Source organism: Ylistrum balloti, unplaced genomic scaffold, assembly GCF_031769215.1.
Source record: "Ylistrum balloti isolate Yb309-2 unplaced genomic scaffold, AGI_CSIRO_Ybal_v1 Utg369916, whole genome shotgun sequence".
Lineage (NCBI taxonomy): Eukaryota > Metazoa > Mollusca > Bivalvia > Pectinida > Pectinidae > Ylistrum > Ylistrum balloti.
The window spans coordinates 873,524-899,614 of NW_026782036.1; the positions used below are offsets into that span (position 1 = coordinate 873,524).

A 26,091-nucleotide genomic window follows, 5' to 3' on the forward strand; every position below is an offset into this window, starting at 1 on the left:
ACTGTACTTCAATACTCTTGTAGCTTCCATTACCGACATGGCTTGTGTTTGTATATGAGATCATTTACGTCTATTTAACATTTGGCATCATATGAAAGAGACGCTGCACCAGTTTTTAAGGTCACACAAGAGTCTTTTCAATCTGCAATTTCAATGACATATCATAGCTCAGTATACAAACAAACATTGGTGATCAATTTTCTTTTAGATGAATGGATATATAATATTACGTCATTGATCGGCAAACATTCACATGTATAGTCAATAGTGGTGGCTGTCAAATTAATAGCATTCCTTCGATATTATGGTCTGATTCATAACTTATAATTCCTGATTCCACCACGTCATTTACAAGATGTCTACGGTATGCTGAAATCAATGTTGGCGTCGATTGTTGACAAAACCGCTACATCCACCATTTGATAAACCGAACCGATGACGATTCTACTGCAGTGTCTGAATGAGAAATCTCATCTCAAGCAATACTCAGATGTGAGAGTATAAGTCTTACAATAGAACACACAATAGTTTGACCGTCCTTTGGTATCACAATAATATCATTAAGGGAAAGATTTTTTGGTGTGGTGAGAAATTAGATGTGCACATGTCAGTACGCATAATGATTTGGGACGTTACTTACTTGTATTGACCCATATATGAATCGTAGATGTCGTCGATGAAGAAGACCGCATCACATTTATCATTTCGTAACATCTGGTCATATTATTTTGATGATTTTGCTGGGGTAGCAACGCAGATCTTTCATTTGTTCATATCAAATTTGAGTTTAACTGCTGATTCTGTTTTGCAATTTCATTGTTATTTATATATTTTTTTGTTAACTTACAAAATAATTTAATCATACCACGCCACATTTTGTCATTTGATATCAAAATGAAAAGGGTCTGCAATTCTATAAATAACAACATGTCAACACAGTAATATTCAAACTAAAATTCAACAAAACTAGGGCAAAATATAAACAAAAGAAAGATTTACATGAATATTCCTGGAAGAAGTAAAAGGAGAATAACACCACTATTTCCAGAAGTGTAAGCTTCATTGACGACATCCACGAGGTAAATTTATGTCAATCCGAGTAACTAATGACAAGTTCCCAAAAGAGACCACTGTAAACAACAACGAAAGCAAGAGGTAAACTTATGAGCATCAAACGTTCAACTTCATGTCACATAATGAAATATGATATTTCAGATGAGATCGCAATAGTTTTCCAGAAAATAAAAAGTCCAAAATATGTTTCATGAAGTTTCATATCAAATGAAGTCTTATGATATACTAAATGGAATTATTCTATTCTATTGTTTTTGCGAGGGTCGTTAAAGGACTTTCAAGTTTTGGAGGAAAGCTGGAGTTCCCAGAGAAAAAACATCGACCTGATGCCAATACCTGTTGACAACGTGGGCCTGAAACCCACAACCGGTAGGTGGAAGATAAAACGCTCAGACGCCTTAACCTCTCGACCACCACCGAAATAACGCAATGACAATTTTTTTAAAAGTCACTGTGACACATGATTTAAAGTCATATCTACGTCGTTTCAAAATAAAAACTCGCAAAGACAGGTGTTTGTGTACCTTTTATTCATGCCAAGCATAAATACATTTCGTTTATTTGTTTGAACTGTTCAAGCACTTGCTGTCACACAACCACTGTTAATATCATGTTTTTGTGTGTATTTATATAATTCCATTTCAATATATCAATACATATACAGTTAACACCTAGGTACTTTCTTCAATGGGGTATTAAGAAGCTTATCATTTTCTATAGAGCCTCTGTAGGTAACGCATTCCAATTCTCGTTGATACTCATTGGCAATAATTTATGAGGACAATGATTCAAATATCTACAACGGAGATATTACATTTCATCGGAATTAACCTGGAAATAAATTTTATTCAAAATATACATTTTATACATTTCACTGTAAAAGTACATGTCTCGTCGGTAATTTTGTTTTAAAAATTGAAAATGTTGCATTAAAATATAATGCCGGTAATAGCAGCTTCTGTATACTGTTTTTTTTTCTCTTATATATGAGGATGTGTCATTTTTGAGTTAATTTGTTAAAAAAATCATATTGTGCCAATGTTTTATTGTCCCGATATTTCATTGCGCCCAAATAAGTACGCTCACTCACAGGGACATGGAATAAAGTTCAACACACGGTACATAGATATGGATTAAAGTGACTAGGGTTGTGACATCTGAAAACTGAAAACTGAATATAATTTCAAAAATAATGATTTTTTAAAAATATTTTAAGGACCGTAGATCTTGGGAACTAATTGTAGAAATGACTAGGTAGACATTTGATTGTCCGTCTGAAACGTCCTCTTTCTCTAATGGACACCTCAATAACTATGACGAAATCTCCGTGACCGTGTCTTCACGGCATGTTCTGTAATTATGTTGTGTCTCTTACACAAAAAAAGCCTTGTATAGGCTCCATATTAACATCAAGGTGCACACTTTCTTCCACATATTTTCTTTTTGTCCGCTATGACAAGCGTGCGCCGTACCGAAATTTAGACCGGCCTCAAAACCCAGTCGAGGATTATTGTGAGAAAAAAATCTCGATAACCGAAAATAAAAATATATAATTTGAATTTTATTATTTCAATATTGGAAATATCTGACACTATGAATGAATTTATTACCTTTCCTTATTTGTTTATATATGTATCGGCGATTTGTATTTTTCACAAGGACGCATCACTCAAATGTGGTATTGTAACGAATACCTCTAAACAGAGGCTAAAATAAAGTTTAAAATTCGTCTTCTTTTTCTTTTGTTCTGGAAGATATTAATTATAACACTGGACTGGGTGTTGGGTTTTTTTTTATGTTGTTCACTCTCGTGTGTTCCAACCCTTGTCATTGTAATACATATAAATGGGCCATCGGTTGCGAATTCATTCTATGTGGGTTATTTGAGGTAACAGACGAATAAATTCCACAGATTTAGTGCTGTAAAGCTGCATCAGAAAATGTACACGATATCTCAGCATCCTACCTTATTGGTTGTAGTGGCGCATACTGACAAAGCGTTTAGTGTTTTCAAATTGAAATGTTCATTTCGGAATCTGGTTATTGCATATGCCACGTAGACAAAGCTGATACCGTAAATTATTTGGCGACGGCTTATCATATAAATTCGTTAGATAAATTCGTTAATCAATGAAAAGGTGAAAAATCTCAAACTTGAATCCATTCTCAAAATTGCAAAGGTGAGCCTACTCACAGGTTCCCGAACATATGTTATATGTTGATGAAATGAAGTCGAGAACTTCATGTTAGTGCCACTATCCAATATCTACATCGTTTTGATGCTTGCCACTTTTATCAGGGATACAATAACCAAGCATTATACATAATTACACAAAGCACTGAATTGCATGTTAGTCTTTGGATATTCAAAGTAAAAATTAATTCGAATTTCAAGGTCGGCTGCAAGCATGTTCAATTAAAAGGCATTTGCCAGCTATGTTTTGATGGTTTGTTTATTAAATATCATTGTAACGGCATTATCCTGTGAGCAATAAATCAGTGCCATATCAAACATACAATATGACAGGTTGCTTTATTATTAAATCATAAAATAACATCTTATGAAAGCACTCTGCAGTATTTTTTTATGGGAGAATGGAAGCACGTGTTACAATATGATAAAATTAGAATAATCTTAAAATGTCAATCTCCGATATCATTTAATTAATATTGGATGGTTGCCAATTTTGGTACACTCGACGACAACTCATTTATCAGCTATTTTTGCACGGAGACACTTGAGGTCAGCTGCATATAGCATGATATTCAAAACATAAGAGTATCAAAATTGGGAGATGTAAAATAAAAAAATCTTGTTACATGTAAAGTTCTTACAAGCTTAAATCTGGGATGAAAGTTGCAAAACAGGTATCAGGTCTTAAGAAATATGTTTAAAACATTTTGGAAAACTAAAAAAAAGTATGTCTAGTCTACTTCTTACATCAAGTACCTTTAGTGAACATTAAAATAAACATCAATGATCACCACCAGATAGGGACAATGATCTACACTTGTCAAAAAACAGACCCTACCAGATCCTGTAGAGGAAATAATCTCAGCACTTAAGTCACTAAGCGCATTTTATATCTTAATAAACTTTTTAATGAGATCACTCGTAAGACTTTTATCAAATACTGAAGAAACAATCAAGAATATACCTATACCAAGCATGCGATACTCAAACATAGAGAAAGTCCTTTTGACTGAAATGAAGTTAATAAATAGCTGTATACATTTAAGGTGCAAACAAACGGTGGCGATTATTGTTGTTCAACATAATATCATCTTAATATAAAAGAATGTAATTAACAACAAAAGTCCATATACGTACCAATTTCGTAAACGTTTCCACTCACACTCTCAGAACATTTCATAACTACTGCAGTAAAACACTCTTTCGGATTACTCTTTTCTCTTAGACATTTCAAGCAAAGGTTGATACTTCTTGTTTACACGTCAAATCCCATTTAGGTTATGTTTATATCAATATATTCGAAGTTAGATTAAGGTTTTCTAGATGTCGATAAATAGCAAATACGTAACATTTGTCATACAGTTGTTAAACTACTTACTATCTAAATATGATTTTGATGACACATGGGCGGAGTTTGATGTGTCTGAAAAAATGGGAAAACTGATAGTTTTAAAAATAAACATGAAAACAAATAGTGATGCAAACTAGGAAATATCATTCAAACAATCACATCTTTAATATAAACATAATTAGGTCTTATTCAAATCGATCTCTTTAGTCATAGGGCTGATAACAAGAATAATGAATGATGAAATGAATGTGATACTAAGGAACAACCAAAAGAAGAACTTGTCCATCACTCTGGCAACCTCCTGCCAATCGTGTATCGTTCGCCGTTCTGTCACCGTCTGCTCGTATGATGACATAACGTGTTTAAAATAGGTCACAACTTCTCGATCAAAATTAGTTCTATTTGCCGTTGGTGACGACATATTGATATTTTGGTTCATTACGTCGTTGAGAGTATCATCACTGACGTCACCGAGGTCCCCGTGGATTTTTTCGTGTTTACTGTTGAGAAGAAGGGATTCACTATCCCTCGCTTTGAAGGCTGCGTAGGCAGAATTCGACGTGTAACTACCGGTGTGAGGTGTATATGAACTTTCATCCTGAAATTGAACCTTTAAACAAAGCATCTTTGCTAAAATCAGAACTATTCCTTTGAGAATCCTTGGTGGTCCCTTGGACAAAGCTCCCTTATGGTGGATATTTAGAACAAAAACAGAAAACACTACAGACAGACCACTCATAGCCATAATCACGGTGAGATAGATACCTGAAAATAAAAACAAAAGAATTAAATGAAAGAGAACATGTAGGGTAACTGTATGAATATAACGAAATATTTAAATAAATACATCACATAAATACAAATATATACGAAAATGTTTAATTATGCTGTTTGGGTTTTCGTTTGGTTTAATATTTTCTTGTTGCCGTCATCATTGTTATTGCTTTTTTTTTTTTTTTTTTTTTTTGTGGTTGTTGACGTCGTTGTGGTTGCTATTTTTAGTTACGTTGTTTTTGTTGTTGTTGTTGTTGTTTTTGGTGTTATTGGTGACGCCGTTTTTGATGTTGTTGATGATGCTCTAAATGGTACCGCTGTTGTTTTTAGTATTATTTTTTACGCCTTTTTGTTGTTGTTGATGTTGATATTGCCGCTGCTGTTTTTAGTGTTATTTTTTACGCTTTTTTGTTGTTGATGATGTTGTTGATGTTACCGCTGTTGTTTTTGGTGTCATTGTTGACGCCGTTATTGGTGTGTATAAATATACAATTCATCCCATGATAACCTATTATAATAGGGATATCACAGCAACGACGAGAATTGAAAATGAAGTGGTAACGTTTTCATACCAAACGCACGCGTGAGCGATCTTTCCATGTTCGAGTAAAGTCATCTATACTGAAAGGATAAAGAAACGCAGGGTAATATTTATTCCGATATTTTGAAAATGCGTTCTCCAAATAAAGTGAAACTTTGTGGATTGAGTAATTATGTTATATTACACCTTGTCGTGTATCGAAAATTTAGTCACGGTACAGTGCGCAGCTCTGGTAAATGGAGGAAGGAAAAAACAATAATCTCGTGCACCGTGTTGTTCTGGTCTCATGCAGCGTTGGTCAAGTCACTCTTCGTTAGTCTTTATACAGACCAACTGCTTCTCTAAAATTAATTGAGAATTTGATTCGTTTTAAGAATGGCACGTCTCATAGAAGTTCAGACGGGTCAGGCCATTCAGATGCTGATGCAAGGACAGCTGCAAAATCAGGTTGCTAGGCACTTTGGTGTTAATGTTTCCACCATAGAACGTCTTGTAAGACGTCTTCGGGAAACTGGGCGGTTGGCCGATCGACCTAGGTCAGGACGTCCGCGCGTAACGTCACGACGTCAGGATCGCTATATTGTCGTCTCTCATGTGCGTAATCGGCGCCTTACTGCCGTTGAGAGTGCACTTAATGTTCGTGGAAATCATGGGCGTCCTATAAGTTCAAAAACTGTAAGGAATCGATTACGAGAAGTTGGTGTAAGAGCACATTGCCCCTACGTAGGTCCACACCTTACCCCTGCTCGACTTCAGCGTCGTATGGCCTGGGTCGCTGCACATGCTCCACGACGGTTTCCACTGAGACAATGGAGACAAGTTTTCTTCACGGACGAGTCTCGATTCTGTCTTTATCGATCTGACCCCATGTTATCCCTTTCTTACAGCAGCATAATCTAACCCTCCAGCAGGATAATGCTAGGCCCCACGTAGCAAGGATTTGCCAAGTCTTTCTGGCCAACAACAACATTCAACCACTAGATCAGCCGCCATATAACCCTGATTTGTCCCCGATCGAGCATCTTTGGGACCAGTTGGATAGACAGGTTCGAAAGCGCCAGCCACCCTCTGCTACTCGAGAGCAGTTGACCAGAGCTCTGATTGAAGAGTGGGACAACATCCCCATAAGACGGATTAACGCTCTCATGAACTCTATGACCAGAAGGGCCGTGACCACAGCACACGGCGGACACACAAGATATTGATGAGTTCAATTTCAATTTCAAAATCCTATGGGTCCATTCAAATTAATCGTTAGTACCTCTAAACCAATTGTCAGATGCAAAATACAGACTTTTGAAATTTTTAAGCTTTAATTTATCTGTAAGTATACAAAATTTCGTTTTAAATGAAGCCCGAAATCATACTCAATTTCTGGTTTAAAGTTCACCCTGCGTTTCTTTATCCTTTTAGTATATATACAATTATCTTTCCTGTGACAAAAAGAGCCGTGCGCATTTCAATCAGTTGAGATTAAGAAGAACGAATACGACATTGACAAGGCAATAGACGCTTAATTATTCTTTCATCACTTCATTGTGCAATACTCCTCGTTTGAGATGACAATTTTAACTTATTGATTTACCGGTATGTCTGTGTTCAAAACCGTATGTATAAACGCCGTCAAAGCACGCATGATTCAGTATTTGCCGACACTGGTGTGTTCGCCCTGACACAGAACTCTCACATTGTCTGACAAACAAAGGACATCTTTTCAATGTGACCCATTTTCATTACCGAGGTTTACGGAATGTGTTCACACATGTACGTTAAACATTAATTCTAATTAGTGAGACGTCGATTATGGATGCGAGGATGTGATTTAAAGTAGATGTAGATTTCATCGGCCTGATAGCATATGGGGCACTAGGCCATCATCCAATCAACAACGTGAAAGCTTACCTTCGGGACAATTTAGTCCATATACAAATCTTACAGCCTTGAGACAAGCGACAACCGTCCTAATAGTCTACAAACTCAATTACCTCTCATACAACTAGGCGGTATGAGAACAAGCTACTATCACGTAGCTTCGAAATGCATTTTGAATTCATATTTCAAAATTAAAATCATACAATATTTACTATGATTCTGACGTAGTTCAGGGTATTTTGTACAAAACTCTAAAAAAAGTTTCTATCGGAGTTCCCTTTCATTGATTACATGGGTACACTTAATCCACGAATTTATATGTCCAAGGACTTTTAAAATCATTATATCTCGTGAGCTGTATAGGTCAACGAAATCAAGCGTCCCCGAAATAGCTTTAACTTCCAGAACAACCTATACGCTTATATTGATAGTCCAGACGGAAGAGTACGATGTGTTTTCTTATTGGAGTAACGGTGGAAAAACAAAATGGTCGGGAAGACGCTCTATCCATTTTGACGTCTGGTCAACTTGGTGAAAGGTGTGTGTGTTCACACCACCGAGCGACCCGATCAACAAAAAGGTACACTATATATTTACATGACAGTGTTGGCCAAGCTAGTAGTATATTGATTGTCAAATGTCAACGGTTTATTGACTCTGACTTGAGCTGAAGCAAAAACATTCAATGATCGAATCGAATTGCATAACTTTTAAAATCGATTGTTTAAAGAACAGAAATTCCAAATCACACAGCAAGTTCATTTTAGAAAGGATTATCTCTTCTACCCAACGGATATTATTGTTTGTCGAACTCTACATTTCGTTTGATTTGACTCATAACAATTGAACGACTCAAAGATAGCAGCTATGTCAATATGAATCATTAGGGGTGATATATAACAGAACGACGTCCGTCAGTATATGTAACTGTACGTGTCTGTTTACACTTATCATTGAGTCCAGACAGTAAAAAACTCACAGCACAAGGTTTCGAGAGAGATACAGGTTTGTGAAGATTGTAGAGAAATTATGTGGTCGTCATAATACCCTCATTGGTTCTAAACTTCTTTGTATTCACAAAGATTTACATGGCAGATGTCGTCTTTATAGAAGAAGACGCTTACCATTCCGGAACTTCGGGTTTTATTCTCCTTGTATGTTTGGCAGGAGTAATAACTCTTTTTGTCATATTTATCCTAGTTTCATCGAATTTGTTTTTTTAATTATGATAACGTTTGCTCTTCGGTATTTTCTTTGTTGTTACTTATTGTTGCATGCAAAAGACGCCATTGGTAAATGATTACCCTGTTGGTTTCCTCTCCACCGGTATTTCTAGACTGTGAATTTCCGTGTTACTATGTTAGTATTATAACTATTGCATCTGTCTGTGCGACGGGGACCATACATGAACTATCAATTCAGATTACTTGTGGACATTTTGCATTTTCAATCAAGGCGACTTGAAGAGAATGTTTACCTTTTGAGAATAAACCGATCACATTTCATCAGCAAATCCATATTTCAGCATAAAGTTCATTGCTTGAGAACTAAACACGGTGGCGGCAAATTAAAAAAATGGAATCCTTCTGACTTGTAAAATCGATATTTATTTTGAATATCAAAGAAATTTGAATTGCAATTCAGCTTTTTTAGTAAAATCCTTATTTTTTAATTGATATCAATGCGTTCCCCATGGAATGTGCAGTTTGTAACGTGATTAATAATTCTACGAAATACTGTTAATTAATTTAAATTCAAAGGAACCACAAATAGTATAAAGATTGTTCCGACAAAAATGTAGTCGGCAGGTGGAGCTCATAATGCTTGGAAATTGCAACGCAGTTACCAAATTTCAGTCTTAACCGAATACAAGTTTTGGTTTAAATATAAACCTTGTTACACTTGTGTAAGCCTCACATAGGCGTAACGTCGGAATTTCTACATATGTTTTCATGCTTTTTTGTTGTTATTGTCTCAGGTCTCGATGTCATCAAACAATATATTTACATTCATCTATTGCCTATCATACAACAATGAATGTACATTACTCTCATGGCCTCTTCAACTAGCATGGTAAAGGTTTTCGTTATCTTCTAATAACGCTCCAAAATTAAATGCATCACAGTTACGAGTCTCATTAAAGATTTTAAATCTTTAAGGTTTCATGAAAGTGTGCTTCAAATTGGATATATATTTCCACGGAAATCATTTAATGGACTATAGATTACAATATTTTTTTTATTTTCAAGGTGTCTCTTTTTCGCGATTTCATCCCATCAATGAAAATTAACCCTCGAAAATAAACCAACACATTTCATTCCATACTGAAGGAATGCCTTAACTTTCTTATTACGTGAGCTTCCTTTTCCAAGAAAGGTGAAAGGCGATATGAATATATGGTTTTGAGGTATACTGAACCGTATTTTGTAAACAAAATACGTCCAAATCACAGAAGAAATATACGGAGGACGAAATAAAAAAAAATGACTGAGTTTCTGGTTGACAACATTTTCGTTGAGTTTGGCGATAAGATCTTTCCACATGGGAACTAACTGCGCCCTTCTGTTGACGTACTTGCTTTCGTTTCCATACGAGGCTGAAAGTATTTAAGAGCTTATCAAAATAGGTCTCAAGTTGTTTAATTTTACTTTCAGTTATATTGATGACGTCTTGTCTTTGAATAATAATAAATTTATTTATCACGCCCATCGTATATACCCATCAGAATTGGAAATCAAACGTACAACAGATTCTTCTATTTCAGCTGCTTATCTCGATCTTTTCCTATAACGAAATCAATATTGACAGCTTTCCACCAATCAATTCGATAACCGTGATGATTTCAATTTCCCTGCAGTGAATTTTCTTTTCTGGATAGCAATATCCCTGAATCTCACACCCATGGTTTACCGATAGTGTTCCTTTAAGTATGACACAAGTATGAATCAATTTTACCTATTTATTTTCATTTTTCAGCTATTATTAGCTATTGTATATTTTGCGCAATATTTACCAGCAATGGGCTATTATAAGGAGTTTTTTTCCAATATGCAATATAGCATATGGTTTGTTGGCAGCTTTGACTGTTGTACAGTAGTGCTTACACGAGTAAGGCTAGCTTTACGACCATTTTATAGAGCTATTTCGCTGAAATGTCATGCCACATGCGTAGTTGTTTGGCACCAGCTCATTATTTATTATATTATATTGACAATATAAAATTTCAAGAACAGGGGTGAAATGTGACCTTAACACCTGGTGCTAAAGGTTCATTGGATAGCTTCAACAGTGGAAACAGATATTTAAAAGAATTTTTTAAAATTTGTACTGAAAAATGTTATCCATTTACATGTACTTTGTAGTCTTCCTATCGCCTTTCGGCAGGAATGTCGTATTGTTTTCTTACATATAATGTATCTTGACATATCCTACGATTCCTATAACCACTGGCAAAAACAGATTACCCCTTTCATATAGCAGTATAAATATTACATGAATGCCAAGAGCTTAAAATCTGGAATGGTTGGAACAAATCATTTATATGAAGTCACCAGTTATCGATTGGATTTGTCACTTGTCAAGAACATCCAGTAGTCGCATTGTTTTAGAAATAGTGAATACATCAAATAAATGAAGGCCATGTTGTTGTTTGCTGTAGGCGACATCGGGTGACTCAGAAAGATAAACATTTGTAGATCATATTTTTTGTATTATGCTTACAGCAGTTATATGTTTCTCCAACGTCATTGCCAGGAACCGAGTATTAACTAAATCTATATCAATATGCTTCATATGAAAGATGAATTATATCCAATACATAAGCTCCAAGCTGGGTTTTGTAAGGTTCTTTGTGGGTATGTAGGATGCAACTACAAGACGTTGACCAATTTTTGTTCTCATCGATCCTTACATTGATCTATAGGCAATGATATGGGTATGTAAAATAAAACAGCACATATACTTCACCTGAAGTACATACCGTGATTAAAATCCAACAACAACCATGGTAGGCGTAGCATCAAAGGTGAAATCAATTATCCAGATGTATCCATCAAATCAGAAACGGTGCTGAGTTTTAAGCGTTGGTACACGTAATTAAGAATTGCATTATAAGTAAAACGATATTTCCCATGGGTCGGATCGGTATATCTTTTACTTTGTATTGTGTGTTATAGGCGTAACCATTGGCCTATCATAGTACAAGAGCACCGAGAAAACCCTTATATTATATAAATATATATATGTATATACTGCATGAACAAGGAAACTGGTTAAAAAAAAACAATTCATAGTTTTAAACAAAGAATCTCTACTGTGAATATATTCTAATGTCATTTGAAATACACACACTATTAGTATACGTGTTTATCCTAAAGTATATCAGATATAACGATATTGTGTTGTAAATATTTGCACTTGTTTAATCTTTAAATGCTTTAAGCCGTACATCATCAATATGAATGCATTTGAATATGAGACGGTTCTTAGATTATTTATTTTATTGTAGTAAAATGTATGAATGATTTTGCTGTAATTAACGAAAATATCGTGTTTTTTTCAATATGACTCAAATTATCGTTCACATGACTCCGTCATTCAAACGTCATCATGAGGGATATAATTTTTGGCGATATAAATAAATAAATAAATTTGCATCGTAATGAATAGAAAACGGTACGCAAAATCATGTTTTCTTTCTCTTTTCAGGTTTGGCCAGTTTCATTGAAGCTGAAATAAGCCTCTATCGACATGTCGATATTTGCTTCGTTGTTTTTGCATTATCTCTTCTGGCCCTGGTCTCTCAGTGTTATCAAAAGTTTTCCTTCACTTTAACAAGCTATCAACATTTTTTACTTTAAGCCTGAAGATTACATAGAATACAAATTGCAAAACTATAAGCCTAGCGATACGTGGTAAAATGGTATATTTATGGAAATCCTGTTATTTGTGGTCTTGAAATTAGAATGCAGACATGCAGATTTGCTTTTCGATTTAAAATGCTTATATATTTCAAATGATGAACCGAATAAACGTCATTCACTCTCAAAGTGAATCCAACGCCACAAGGTTTGGTTTCATCCACATTCTTGTAGTGTGTTCTATGAAGTCACTATCTATTGAAGAACACATTAACAGAATCAGTTGGTTTCTTCTATAATTGCTTCCTTTAGTCTTATCTTGCATAGTAACTGAGCTATGCCAGTATCTAGAATCGACCATTTGGTCTTAGCAAGTAAAAGTAACATACAATATAAAAATACTCAAAATGTCGCGTTAAAATGTCAATCCTTCGTCAATTCCTGTTAAACAGCGCTTGCGTTTTGGAAACAAGCAAAGGGGAATATGTATCTGTACAAAACGAAAAAAATGTGATGTTTTGATTACAGATATAAATGCAACGTAAAAGAGACAAATTCAACATTTCTTTAAAGTGACATGTGAAACATTGTAGTCAAAACATAATGTAACGTTCACTAGGTACTCATTTTACATACCGAGAACATATTAATATATACTTATGTTAAGTTTCTTTTCGATGAATAGCATATCTTTTAACCGATACTATATCAACACTGTTTATAATATATTACAATTGCCGCTTTAACATCTAATTTTGTTTCAGTATTTGCGTCTAAAAAGCAACAAGAAAATACCAACATGTCAACGTAATCATATTCCAAACTCAAAGTTAATAAAACCAGGGGAAAATATGAACAAAAGAAAGATTTACACGGAGACTCCTGAAAGAGTACTATGAGAATAGGACCAGGTGTTACGGAAGAGCAAGTTACATGGACGACAATCACCATGTAAACATTGGTCAATCCAAGTACCTAATGTCACATTTTCAAATGAGAATATGTATACAGTAACTTAAGCAACAGTCAAACTAACGTACATCAAACAAGTCCAGCTTCATATCGTACAAAGAAATATAATATTTCGCAATGAGATCACTATGACGACCGTGAAGCTTCTCCATAATTTTCATCAACCTGCATCTTTTGAAACTCTGTAATAACTGTGTGTCCGTCAATTGAAGACTTCTTGTATGAAAATCGTGACAATGGAAACGTTCTTGAATTTCGATTCAACTGTGACATATAAACACCGTCGGTTGAAAATGCAGGGTGTTACTATCCAGAAATGGAAAATGCACTATAGGGAAATTACAATCATAACGTTTATCATACAGCTTGCGGAAAGCTGTTCATGTTGGTTTTGTTGTAGGAAAACATCGATATAAGCGGCTGGTATAGAAGACTCTGTCGCGTCTAGGATTGCCAATGTAGAATTTGACTGTGTCATACACTTCTACTCTCTTGGAACAAAGTAAATCATGCCTACAGATTAGCTTGATGAACGCTAGTGTAAAATGCACACAAAATACTATAGTTATTCTCTGAAACGATATATTTTTCATTTCAGAATACCTTATTGTCATGATTTTACTGACAAAAGGAATGGTGCAACAGGTACAGTCTGTAGAATCTCTCCTTGCTATTATAAACTAATATACACATCAGTCAAATATCAAATGAACACAGTGATAAGTACTGAATAATACCATTGTAGTGGTAAGGATATCACCCAATGACTGGGACAAGAATCGGTCCGAAAGTCAACTTGCATGAAATGTAGGAAAGGCAAATTGTCCATAGATATTCACCCTCATTTGCTGAACCCAAACATATAACGAACAGACAAATCCTGACAACAATGTATGAACGGGATATTTACTTTAAAAAGAAGTCTGTTATCAGTAATGAATCTCTGAATCAACTCAAGAATGGAATTATTCGTAACTTCATCTAGCTCATCCATTTAGAAATGTTTGAATGTTTAGAGGATTACGATCCCTCAGGTCATAAAGAGAAGTAAAAAGGAGTTGTCTTTGGTTTGTGAAAAGAAAAGAATTTCTCAACTGACATAAAGTTTACATTAATTTTCCTGTCTCTAGTTAACAATACAAAGCAAATGCACCAATGTTCGTCATCTGCAATAGGCTGAAAGAAGACATCTGTTTTCATTGCACTAATGAGCGACATTGTGGCAAACAGACAAGATGGGTTATTTCATTCATGAAACGATATATCTATAATATTACAAGTGTAGAATTTTGTTCTATCAACTTGCATCGAACTTTTGTATGTCTGATAGTACAGTTATTCGTTAGATGTTTTAAAACAAAATTGTCACTTCATATAATATGTTACATAGCGTAACTTAAGCTATATTTGTGGCTTTTAATTATAATATTTATTTTTTTCGAAGAAATGTGTCCTTCTATAGGTTATCTAGGTCTGTATGGTAATTCTATTATGACATATACATAGTGACAAAATCTCATCTTAATGACTCCACAATGAAATTGTTCAGGATCAGGGTGCTTATGAGATATCTCATTGCAAAATTAAACTTACCAATTAAGGGTATGTATTCCGACGTTGGAGGCATATTCTCAGCAATTAGTAACATGAAGACAGAGAAAGCCAGAAGCACAGTTAATCCTAGAGTGACTTTTTCCCCCGAGTCTGGCGGAAGTAGAAATCCTGTCAGAGTGAGGCTTGATAATAACATACACGGGATTATGACATTAAAGGCATAATATAACACACGACGTCTTAAATGGATATAGAATGTTACATCCGGAAATGGTTCCGGGCAGCATGGGTAATATTTCACATTGCGGACTACCTTTGTATCAATGAGCGTCCATTCTCCGTTATCGACGTAATTTGACGTATCGACCTCCATGGTTCTATTTGTGACGTCAACCTGAAATCCGTCGTATGCCCAAGATCCCATTTTTAGTTTACACACTTGATCGTCAAATGGAAAATATGTGATATCCATTTTGCACGAACTACGCATCCGCACAATAGGTGGCCAGAAAACATTTCCATTTTGTTCCACCATTGCCAAGCTTTTCATATATCCCTTGTTATGGTTGTCAACACTGCAAAATAGAAACAAGTTCAAGTAAATTTCAGAATTATACATTTATCAAACAATATCATTCTTGTTTTATAATATATACGACCTAAAGTATGGGACTATTCATGTTTTAATCTGGGCTTACCTCCGTTCGCTTTAGTTTAGAAAAATTTTCAATGACAACTCAAAAGGATGTATAGGAATGTTTTAGGCACCTAACGAATCTATACACAATCAATAAAAGATACCGAACCAGAAGTGCTGTATCGTTTCAAAACCACGTGCCCAAAAGGTGTCCTTAAAGTATAGAAATAGTTTTTTGTTAATTTCCTTTGTTCAAATTACCAAAAGAGTTTACTTCATCAAGCAGTGTAGTTAACAAACGAGTTCTATTGGGTATGCAAATATCTATATCGAGGGTAGCAATCATGTTTCTGGAACAGGTCGTGTGCCCGTATTATCATACCAAAAGACACACACAAGTTAATAACATCTTTAGATAGTGAGGCTTGTTCTGAGGAAATCTCTGCCACTCTTGAATCAATGCAGCCCGTAGTTCTCTAATTGTTTGGGGTGTTGGATCATGAGCATTGACTTTTTAACACATGCTCAGTAGGGTTCCTGTATGGTGACATTGTAGGTCATGGGTACGTTTCTATCTCTTCTTGTTGCGGACAGTCTTGCACTAGGCGGGCTTTGTGTGGTTTGCTATCGTCATCCATTAGGATAGGCCGATCTACCAATGGATGGGCATCGAAATGCAGAACAACTAATGCTCGAATGATGTGACCGGAGTGCTTTTGTCGATTTAACGTCCCATCAAGGACATGCAAGGGAAACTTAAGGTTTAGAGAAAAGCATCCCGATATAGTACCACCGCACCTAAAAATAATGCTGTTCCCAAACTGATGGTATATTATATTTCTTGGTCTTCAAAAACAGACCCTGGCGTCTCTAGGACTAACTAAAAAGCCATTTGCATCAGACCAATGGGTTTTTCGCCCAGACTTTATATTTCATGTGCAGTGATCGCGTGTCCATTGCCATCTTGCTTGTTTGTGATCTCCAGTCAACAGAGGACGTTTTACTGGTCGGCGTTAAAACGGTTAAAACGCCTGTTGACGGTACGATGGCAAACGCGAACATTCAACTGTTTTCTGGGTCTGTTGGTAGTGGTTAATGGGGCTCGCCATGCCTGTCTACACAGATATCTTCTCTAGCTGTAGTCTTTAGAGGTCTACCAGACTTGGGATGCTCCTCAACATGCTCGGTTCGGTTCTGACGCTGCATTAATCGAGAAATAACAGTATGCCTGGAAGTAAACCTGCAGCTACTTGTCTGTATGTCATACCACCTTAAATCATTCTAGAAGCAGCTTGAAATCTTTCAGCAATCGCCAATTTTCGATGCGCCATTTTTAAATATGAGCACATGTCTGATTGACATTATGTGTTGTCAGAGTACGGGGTACCCCAGTTTAGTCTGGGATTTTGTTTAGTTGGATTTATCACTTGATAGCATACGGCATCAAACAAAAAATGATATACTGCAAGGAGTACGACAAGGTTTATTTCTTCAAAGTTTTTATTTAAATTTTACAAGCTAAATTTGCTGGCTATGGCCAAGGGTTTATATCAAATTTAGTTTGATCATCAAATATTCAGACATCACTTAACATCAAATATATACTGAACAGATATTGTTATCGTACAGGTAACTCTGGTAATAACATAACGTAGCAAGGTACCCAGACCAATGGAGACTAGTGTAACAAATTAACAGTACTAGTGGATACATTTGACTGAAACCTACATGTAACAAAGTAACCGGACTAGTTGAGGCAGAAGTGGCAAGCTAAACCAGTTCGCGAATACTGAAATACCATGGTAACTAGATTAGCAGAGTCTGACCAAGTAGCCAATAGTAGTGTAGACGGCATTAATAGGGAAATACACGAGACGGAACCCAAGTCAACAGAATAATATTGCAGGCTGTTTAAACAGGTAAACAGCCTAGTGGAGGCAAAGGATACATCCTAACTATTACGTGTAAATCGGGGAAGTGGACAAGTGGTGGCTACATTAACAAATTCAGAGTAAATTAACTAGGTATATAAACTTGAGTTGTATTAAGATAGCGAATGAGACAAATGAAAGTAAAACAAGAATAGACATACAGGACCGGAGGGTACTGCATCAGTAGCGCAGCAGAGCTTGCTGAGACTGAATTAACTACACAACCGGACTTTCCGATTTGGAATTGATGCACATGATGTAGACTAATGGAAAAGAGTGTATAAAATAAAAGATAAAGTTCTTGGAGAAAATTGCAGTCTCATTGGTCGTGCGAAATAAAATCAATGTTTATTGTATGCAGAATGTGTGATTGTGTATGGTCTAGTAATGTAATTTCTGTCACCATTTAAATGGTTAGTCCCACTACCTAGTGTGTTTTTTTGTAAACGCCCATCCAAATATTTGCGAAACACTCCACTTGTAACCAGATAAAAAATGAAATTAAATCAGTGTTTGACATAAATGCAAAACTCTTTAAATAAGCGATCTTTCTAATTATACTATTGGAGATATTGAGAACGAGGTCGGTTTTATTGATAATTTGAAATAAGTCTTAATTCAGTTAATTGATATGATTATACATTTTCAGTGTCAATAAAAAAGTCACCAGCGGAAAGTTGTAATGTTGCCACTACTCTGAACAGTCGTGGTGTAAAGGCGTACGTGATCTCTCTCATACCCATGTACTTCCAGACATCGATCAACTCCAGGAAAGTCTGTCCTATACCTTGTCGTGCTACTCAAGGGACTTTTAACGCACTCGTACTCAAGTTACAGAAAATACATATAGCAGCAATGTAGTCATATTTTAAACCTGCAATGCATTGCAAAATAAATCGGTTTATACAGAGACGAACACATAGTCACAGAGCTAAAACCTTTATCAACAGCTCAATGTTACGGTTCAATCATATGCATTTCTTATCGACGATTGTATTGCAAAATGAAGTTTTGAAAAATGTATGCAAAATTATTTAACATGTCTGTCTTTCTTCAAACTAAATCTATAAAGACAAGAAACAAACTTAACTGTATCAGCACATTTAACTTCTGTGAAAACCTTTAAGTTTAAGTTTTAAATTAAAGATTTTTGTATGTATGAAAGAAATACATATTAATTGATATCCCTTTTCACGTTATAAGAAAGCTGAACGATAAAGCTGCTGAAGCAAAGGAGAGCATGAACCACGTGTTTTAGCTGTAACGTTACTTTATGATTAAACTGCAATATTGGACACCTAATTTATCGTCTCTTTTTATGTCATATTAACCAAGCAAGATAATATGACACTTAAATTTAGGAGTGTCTGAAATTGTTTGTGGAATAAGCTTCAACTGAACAAAATTGATTTTAATAAAACGGAGACATAAAGTCTATCACAATTAAGACGTAAAACAATTAACATAAACAACACTTTATCTACATCAAGAGAGAAAATACTGGGAGAGTCAGTAGCGGATGGTTGCATTTACTTACCACCATCATCTGTTCTATTAGTGTTAGTACATGCTTATTAAGTGTACTTTTGCGTGATGAGACAAATTCTGTATATTCTATCTTGAAATTTATCCTCCACTCGTCCCTTTATTATTGTAGCGGGATACATTAAGAACTACAATCCATTTAACATATGTTGGAATTAGGTACCCTGAGTTGTACAAGCTTTTATCGGTAGTGACCATTTTCTAACCATCCCCTCCCTCGGGACCTCGTGGCGCGGGCAACGTCTTTATCGCTAAACTGGATGTATTTCTGTTCAAAACATGCACGATTTTGACGGATATATGCCGAATTATATAAGACCCTATCAAATATATTTTACCTACATAAAAATTCTACAAAGCCTACAAAGTATGAAACCAATAACATTCCTGAAAGAGAAAATAATTTTGATTTCCCATTAAAGTTTGTACAAAACACACAAAGATAAATAGCACCTTTTAATACAGACTAAGAGTCTGATACGGTGGAGTTAGAAAATGAATAAAACTGCATCATACAGCTGTTTCGTCCTTTTGGGACTCGTCAGTGATGTTAAGAGACCTAGATTTTGAAGCCTAGGGGGCAACTGAGAAACATCCAATGTAATCGAAATAAAAGTCACAATCTAAATGGGGAAGGTGCATTAGCCCCATAATTCTATAAATTTCGTGATTTTCATTTATGTGATATTTTTCGAACATCATCAGGTGCATGTGTATATTCTGAATGAATTAAAACATGGCGTACTGGTTACGACAAAAAAGAAACGTGAACATTTAAAAAGTGTGATATGGACCATACCAAGGAACATCGGCTTTTAAGTAGAGAAATAGCTTTCATTTTTTACCGGAAAGTATCGCAGACTGAATTAAGTAAGGGCCACGTTGCGAAAAGCTTTCATCAAAATAGCAAATTTATCGCAGAGACAAAATTATAATTAATGAGTAACTATAACTATGGCGTTGACAATTGATTGATACAATAAGTTCCACAGAGTTCATCATCTGTCTCATGCTGTGAGCATTGTTTCACAAGAATTGGTATTAACCTAGTTGATTATGTGTTATGTTATTAATTTTTACTCGGTAATTGCCAATTCTTCACCGTGACCCCAAGTGATTTAAGTCGTCTATTGATTAGGTGGGGGTATCAAGAGGTCAACTACCTCAGGACGTCGGTTGATCAGTTGATCTGATCATGGTTTGTCTGGCAACATTGACATTTACACACCATATTAACACTAGTCTTGCGTGAACTAGTCTAGAAATGTCAATTCGATATTGTAGATTTAAGATAGCAGTAATGGCTGATACAATTGCGTTCTGTTTCTGTAAAACCCCATCGTTGTCCAAATTAAATACTAGATTATAAAATGAGATCGAATTGATGAGACTTACAGAGAGAAACTTACTAAGAGTCGCAAATAACCTTTACATATGATGACTAAAATTCAGCAATCCATATGAAATTTTGGCGCCTATTTTAATTAGGTTTTAAAGCAGTGATCTACAAAGTTCAGGTTTGGAAATACATATGATAGATATGGTCCAACAAATCAAATCAAACACAAAGAAAATAAGTCTTCTGGCATGCATTCTATTTCCTTTCAAAAGCAGCGGGTTTTTTTGCGGAGATTAGTTGTAATTAATTTTAATTAGCTTTTAAAGCAGATGTCTAGAAAGTTCAAATTTGGAAATATATACATGTATGACAAATTGCCCCTGGGTCTATTTTGTGGTCCAACTAATCAGATTTCACTTCAAATACAAGGAAAATAAGATTTCGGGCACATATTATATTTCAAATTTCAAATACAGCTTTTTGCGGGATTTAATTATGGTTTGATGATAAATCGTCTTTGATGAAAACGCTCTTTAAACAGAAACATCAAACGTATACGCTGTCCTTCTGTAATTCAGTTTTGTTTGTTCTTCCATGATTTTTTATTTGTTTTTATGTAAGGTCACGAAATGACTGTCAGTGCCTTGCAATACTATTACAAATTTTAGACAAATGAATAATTGAAAAGAATTGGGTCATGTCCTTTCACGCTTGACAAGAAAAGTAATCCTGATCACAGACCCAGGGGAGTATCAATGATAATCTCCTGATTACAGGTCCTCTCATATTTAACTAAACTTATGATGCTACTGAACAAGTGAAATCAAATACATAAATCTATATCCTGTTTGCTAATTAAGTTCGTTTGAGGTCCCTCCCAGTCTTTTTTCAACAGTTATTTTAAAACTGTCACATGTGGAAAGCGATAATAGCCACACATTAATCTTGATCAATCAGAACAAATCTTTGAACTCAACGCATAAAAGGTTGCAGAATTTACCGACGTCAGAAATCGGTTTTTTCGTGACTGAGGTGTTTACGAAGTAAACAACGGAGGGCAGATTGGCGGATAAGCAAATATCACCAAATTACCGCATGTATCACAGCTAGCGACCTTGGTGACCAGCGTGACTTTCTTGTAATATGACATCCAAAATCCACTTTATATTTCACTTATGATATATGTAGGAGATGTTGGTGTTCTTTGTGAACTGAAAGTCATTAATCTTAGGGCAGACTTCTTTTTTAATTTGTTTTTAAAAACCTTTCAATGTCATCAAAACGTTTATTTATTGATGATGATATAGATGTCCAGCTAAACTTTTCTACTCACCTATTATATAAAACAATATCTGGTAGCCATATTAGGTCACAGGGTATTCGAAAAATCTTTATGTGAGCAAATTCTGAAATATTTGTCCATTGTAGTTTCTCATCTACCCACTCCTGATCCAACCACACATTCGTTGTCAATATTTGGTTCTTCTCGTCCTGAAAGTGAAAGGACAGGAACATAACATCAAACAAACAGTTACATGCAAGGCAGACACATATGTAATCACCCGGGTTAAAATCACACTGGATGTAATCATATAGCTCATAGACACACAGCATGTAACCACACAGCTCATAGACACACAACATGTAACCACACAGCTCATAGACACACACCATGTAACCACATAACTCATAGACACACAACATGTAACCACATAACTCATAGACACACAACATGTAACCACACAGCTCATAGACACACAACATGTAACCACACAGCTCATAGACACACACCATGTAACCACATAACTCATAGACACACACCATGTAACCACACAGCTCATAGACACACAGCATGTAACCACACAGCTCATAGACAAACAATATGTAACCACACAGCTCATAGACACACAGCATGTAACCACACAGCTCATAGTCACACAGCCTGTAACCACATAACTCATAGACACACAACCTGTAACCACACAGCTCATAGTCACACAACATGTAACCACACAGCTCATAGACACACAACATGTAACCACACAGCTCATAGTCACACAACATGTAACCACACAGCTCATAGTCACAAAATATGTAACCACACAGCTCATAGACAAACAACATGTAACCACACAGCTCATAGACACACAACATGTAACCACATAACTCATAGACACACAACCTGTAACCACACAGCTCATAGACACACAATATGTAACCACACAGCTCATAGACACACAACATGTAACCACACAGCTCAGAGTCACACAGCATGTAACCACACAGTTCATAGACACACAACATGTAACCACATAACTCACAGACACACAACATGTAACAACATGTAAACAGCTCAGAGTCACACAGCATGTACATGTAACCACACAGCTCATAGACACACAACATGTAAATAGACAGCTCGAGTCACAAATTGTTGATAAGTTATATAAAATCGTACTAGTAAGTAGAGTAATAATGATCTTACATAATTACACTATACCGTAATAGGTAACATATTATCAGATAATTAGCTAGCGAGTATAACTAGTAAGTCATATGGGCCACAAAATGACGAGAAAGATCATTGCGAAGGACCATATACAGCTATTAAACAACTTAGTGGGACAAAGATAAAACCACATTGTAACTGATTTTGGTTGAATATTTGAAGATAATTTGAAAAGAGAACTAAGTACATATAACATTATAAAGCCGTGAAATACAGGTTCGGGGAAAGGAATGTCTACATATATTGAACTACCAATGACATATAGTGATATGTTCTCGTCCTTTTCTTTTCCATCTCTTACCGTTGCTTTACATATGTCGCTGTTTGAAACAATCCTGAAAACTAAGATAAGGGTGGTAAGAAATTACAGTTGTTTCCAATCTCCGTCGTGCTGTGTGAATTTTAATAAAATGTTTAAAAAATATCTTTCCTATTTATTATACATGGAGAATCGACCTACCACGTCCAGCACTTGAGTAAGTGTTATTCCCAGTCTGATTACAACCGGCGTTTGGGCGGAGAAGACAGGGCGTGAGGACCGATCGTACGATTTCATTATCCGGTACAATAGTCGCTGTTCTTCTGTCATGTCTTTCTCCGGTATGTTTTTCGGATCGAATATACCCCGTCCGTCTCGATCTGAAACAAAGACATGTTCTAGTTCTCACGATTTCACACATAAACATTATTTATATCACTGATTAGAAACATACGCATGTCACAAGAACACAATATATTCCAATGGGTCTGATAGGTATAGTGGTTTCCATAATATGTGTATAATGTTTAAAATATGTAAATGTACTTTTGAAAATAGTAAAAATCACAACATTTATCTTATGGCCTGGACACTTCCCAATTTAAATTTTGACATTCTTTCGATCATTTTTTATTTCCTTCAGTCATCTCATAGGTTTCAAAATTTAGGTCTGTACCTGACGAGTCCAAGAAAGACGAAACAGCTTTATGCTGCAGATAAATCCATTTATTGTATGTGTTGTATCTGATTCTCAATTTGTACTTCAAGGCGCTTTTCACCCTTGTTTTTTTATTTTTACAATCTTTTAAAGTACGACATAATTTTTACAAGCCTAAACACGATCATAAACCCGGTCTAGTCACACCGTTCTCAAGCCTAACCACGATCATAAACCCGGTCTAGTCACACCGTTTTCAAACCTAACCACGATCATAAACCCGGTCTAGTCACACCGTTCTCAAGCCTAACCACGATCATAAACCCGGTCTAGTCACACCGTTTTCAAACCTAACCACGATCATAAACCCGGTCTAGTCACACCGTTCTCAAGCCTAACCACGATCATAAACCTGGTCTAGTCACACCGTTCTCAAGCCTAACCACGATCATAAACCCGGTCTAGTCACACCGTTCTCAAGCCTAACCACGATCATAAACCCGGTCTAGTCACACCGTTCTCAAGCCTAACCACGATCATAAACCCGGTCTAGTCACACCGTTCTCAAGCCTAACCACGATCATAAACCCGGTCTAGTCACACCGTTCTCAAGCCTAACCACGATCATAAACACGGTCTAGTCACACCGTTCTCAAACCTAACCACGATCATAAACCCGGTCTAGTCACACCGTTCTAAAGCCTAACCACGATCATAAACCCGATCTAGTCATATTGTTCTCAAGATTATACTAAATTATGAACAAATTCTAGACGTAACGATCTGATGAACATTGTTCAAATAATATTTAAAATATCAAAGTTCCTGAAAGGGTAGATATTCAGAGTAACTGCGCTGCATTTCAACCATCGCCACATAAGGTTTTTTGTCAAAATGTTCCTCTTCTCCGCCAGAAAATGAAGTCGTGAATTAACAGCAAATTCACATCATAACAGCAAACTATTTTAGATTTGTAATCTGCTGAATGATTAGTCACGTCAATCACTTGTAACATTCTATCGAAAAACATCTCTTACGGTGATGACTAATGAGTAGCTAATTAGTAACACTCCGCCCTACCACGATGGTATTTAAGGCTCTCCACCGATAGTTTCTGATGACAAGTCCGTTGTCCCTATTGAAAGTAAAGTCATTCCTGAACCAATTAGCTTTAATGATACAGAAATTAACAAGTAAGAGTTCCCTTAAACTCAGAAACATATAACTCATAATTCCAACGTTAGAAATGTTATCAGGAAAGATTTATATATCAGTGTTTGACTACTGGTTCTTATCTGAAATAATTTTGACCATACAGAAAGCGAACGCTGTCTTATGAAACGATTGACAGAGGAAATTTGGCACGTGGTCAAACTTCGGCGTGGCGTTTGGGCATCGCTAATCCGTGTCTGTTAATATGTTTACAACAAGTATTATCAGTCTGGAAATTACATCCATTATGGTTCCTTAAGGTAACTCAAAACCTCTGTAGATTCTATCTGGCCATGTGGAATGCAATACAGTCAGGGAGTTTGGTGTACACGAAATTGAATAGTTTTATCTTTGTTTTCAGTCTTGCTCAAAGCATCTTTTGTTTTTATATTTTTGTTCACTAGTTTGATAAATGTGACCGTTTTATAGACACAAAACACGCTTAGTTGAAATTTTATATCCTTCAGAACCCCACAAGTATTTTACTTATGGATTTCGATTTCGTGGTAGTCTTGCTTTCATATAGAATATATGAATTCCATTACTGGTTTGTGAGAAAACACGGAGAGCCATTAGAGTCTTGCCATTAGTGTTGTTGTCCCATATATACTTATCCAAATAGACTGCGACAAAATGTACTTTCCATATTTCCTTCGAACTCTTTCCATTAACGGGTTTGTTTGACTCGCCTAGTTTGGTACAAATCAACTCTCCAAATCTGCATGGCCGGTCTCATTTCTTGTTCTGAGAACTCGTAGTATTATACGTTGTACACAACCCAACGGATAACTGTCAAACGATATTTGTTTG

At 35.8% G+C, this 26,091-nt stretch overlaps 1 protein-coding gene across 1 annotated transcript; it reads right to left on the reverse strand.

Moving 5' to 3' along the window:
- Nucleotides 1–4,797: 4,797 nt before the first annotated feature.
- Nucleotides 4,798–23,741, reverse strand: LOC132546799 (acetylcholine receptor subunit alpha-type acr-16-like). Its single transcript, XM_060210516.1, has 4 exons — nt 23,613–23,741; nt 21,977–22,134; nt 15,231–15,766; nt 4,798–5,384 (listed from the first exon to the last, which is right to left on the reverse strand). The coding sequence occupies exons 1-4, from the start codon at nt 23,739–23,741 to the stop codon at nt 4,798–4,800; spliced, it is 1,410 nt and encodes a 469-aa protein (XP_060066499.1).
- Nucleotides 23,742–26,091: the final 2,350 nt, after the last annotated feature.

Coding starts and splice junctions, on each gene's coding strand:
- LOC132546799 (XM_060210516.1), bottom strand. CDS start 23,741: ATGACAGAAGAACAGCGACTATTGTACCGGATAATGAAATCGTACGAT. Junction 22,135..23,612: donor TTACTCAAGTGCTGGACGTG/GTAGGTCGATTC, acceptor TTTCACTTTCAG/GACGAGAAGAACCAAATATT. Junction 15,767..21,976: donor GATATTGTTTTATATAATAG/GTGAGTAGAAAA, acceptor TCTATTTTGCAG/TGTTGACAACCATAACAAGG.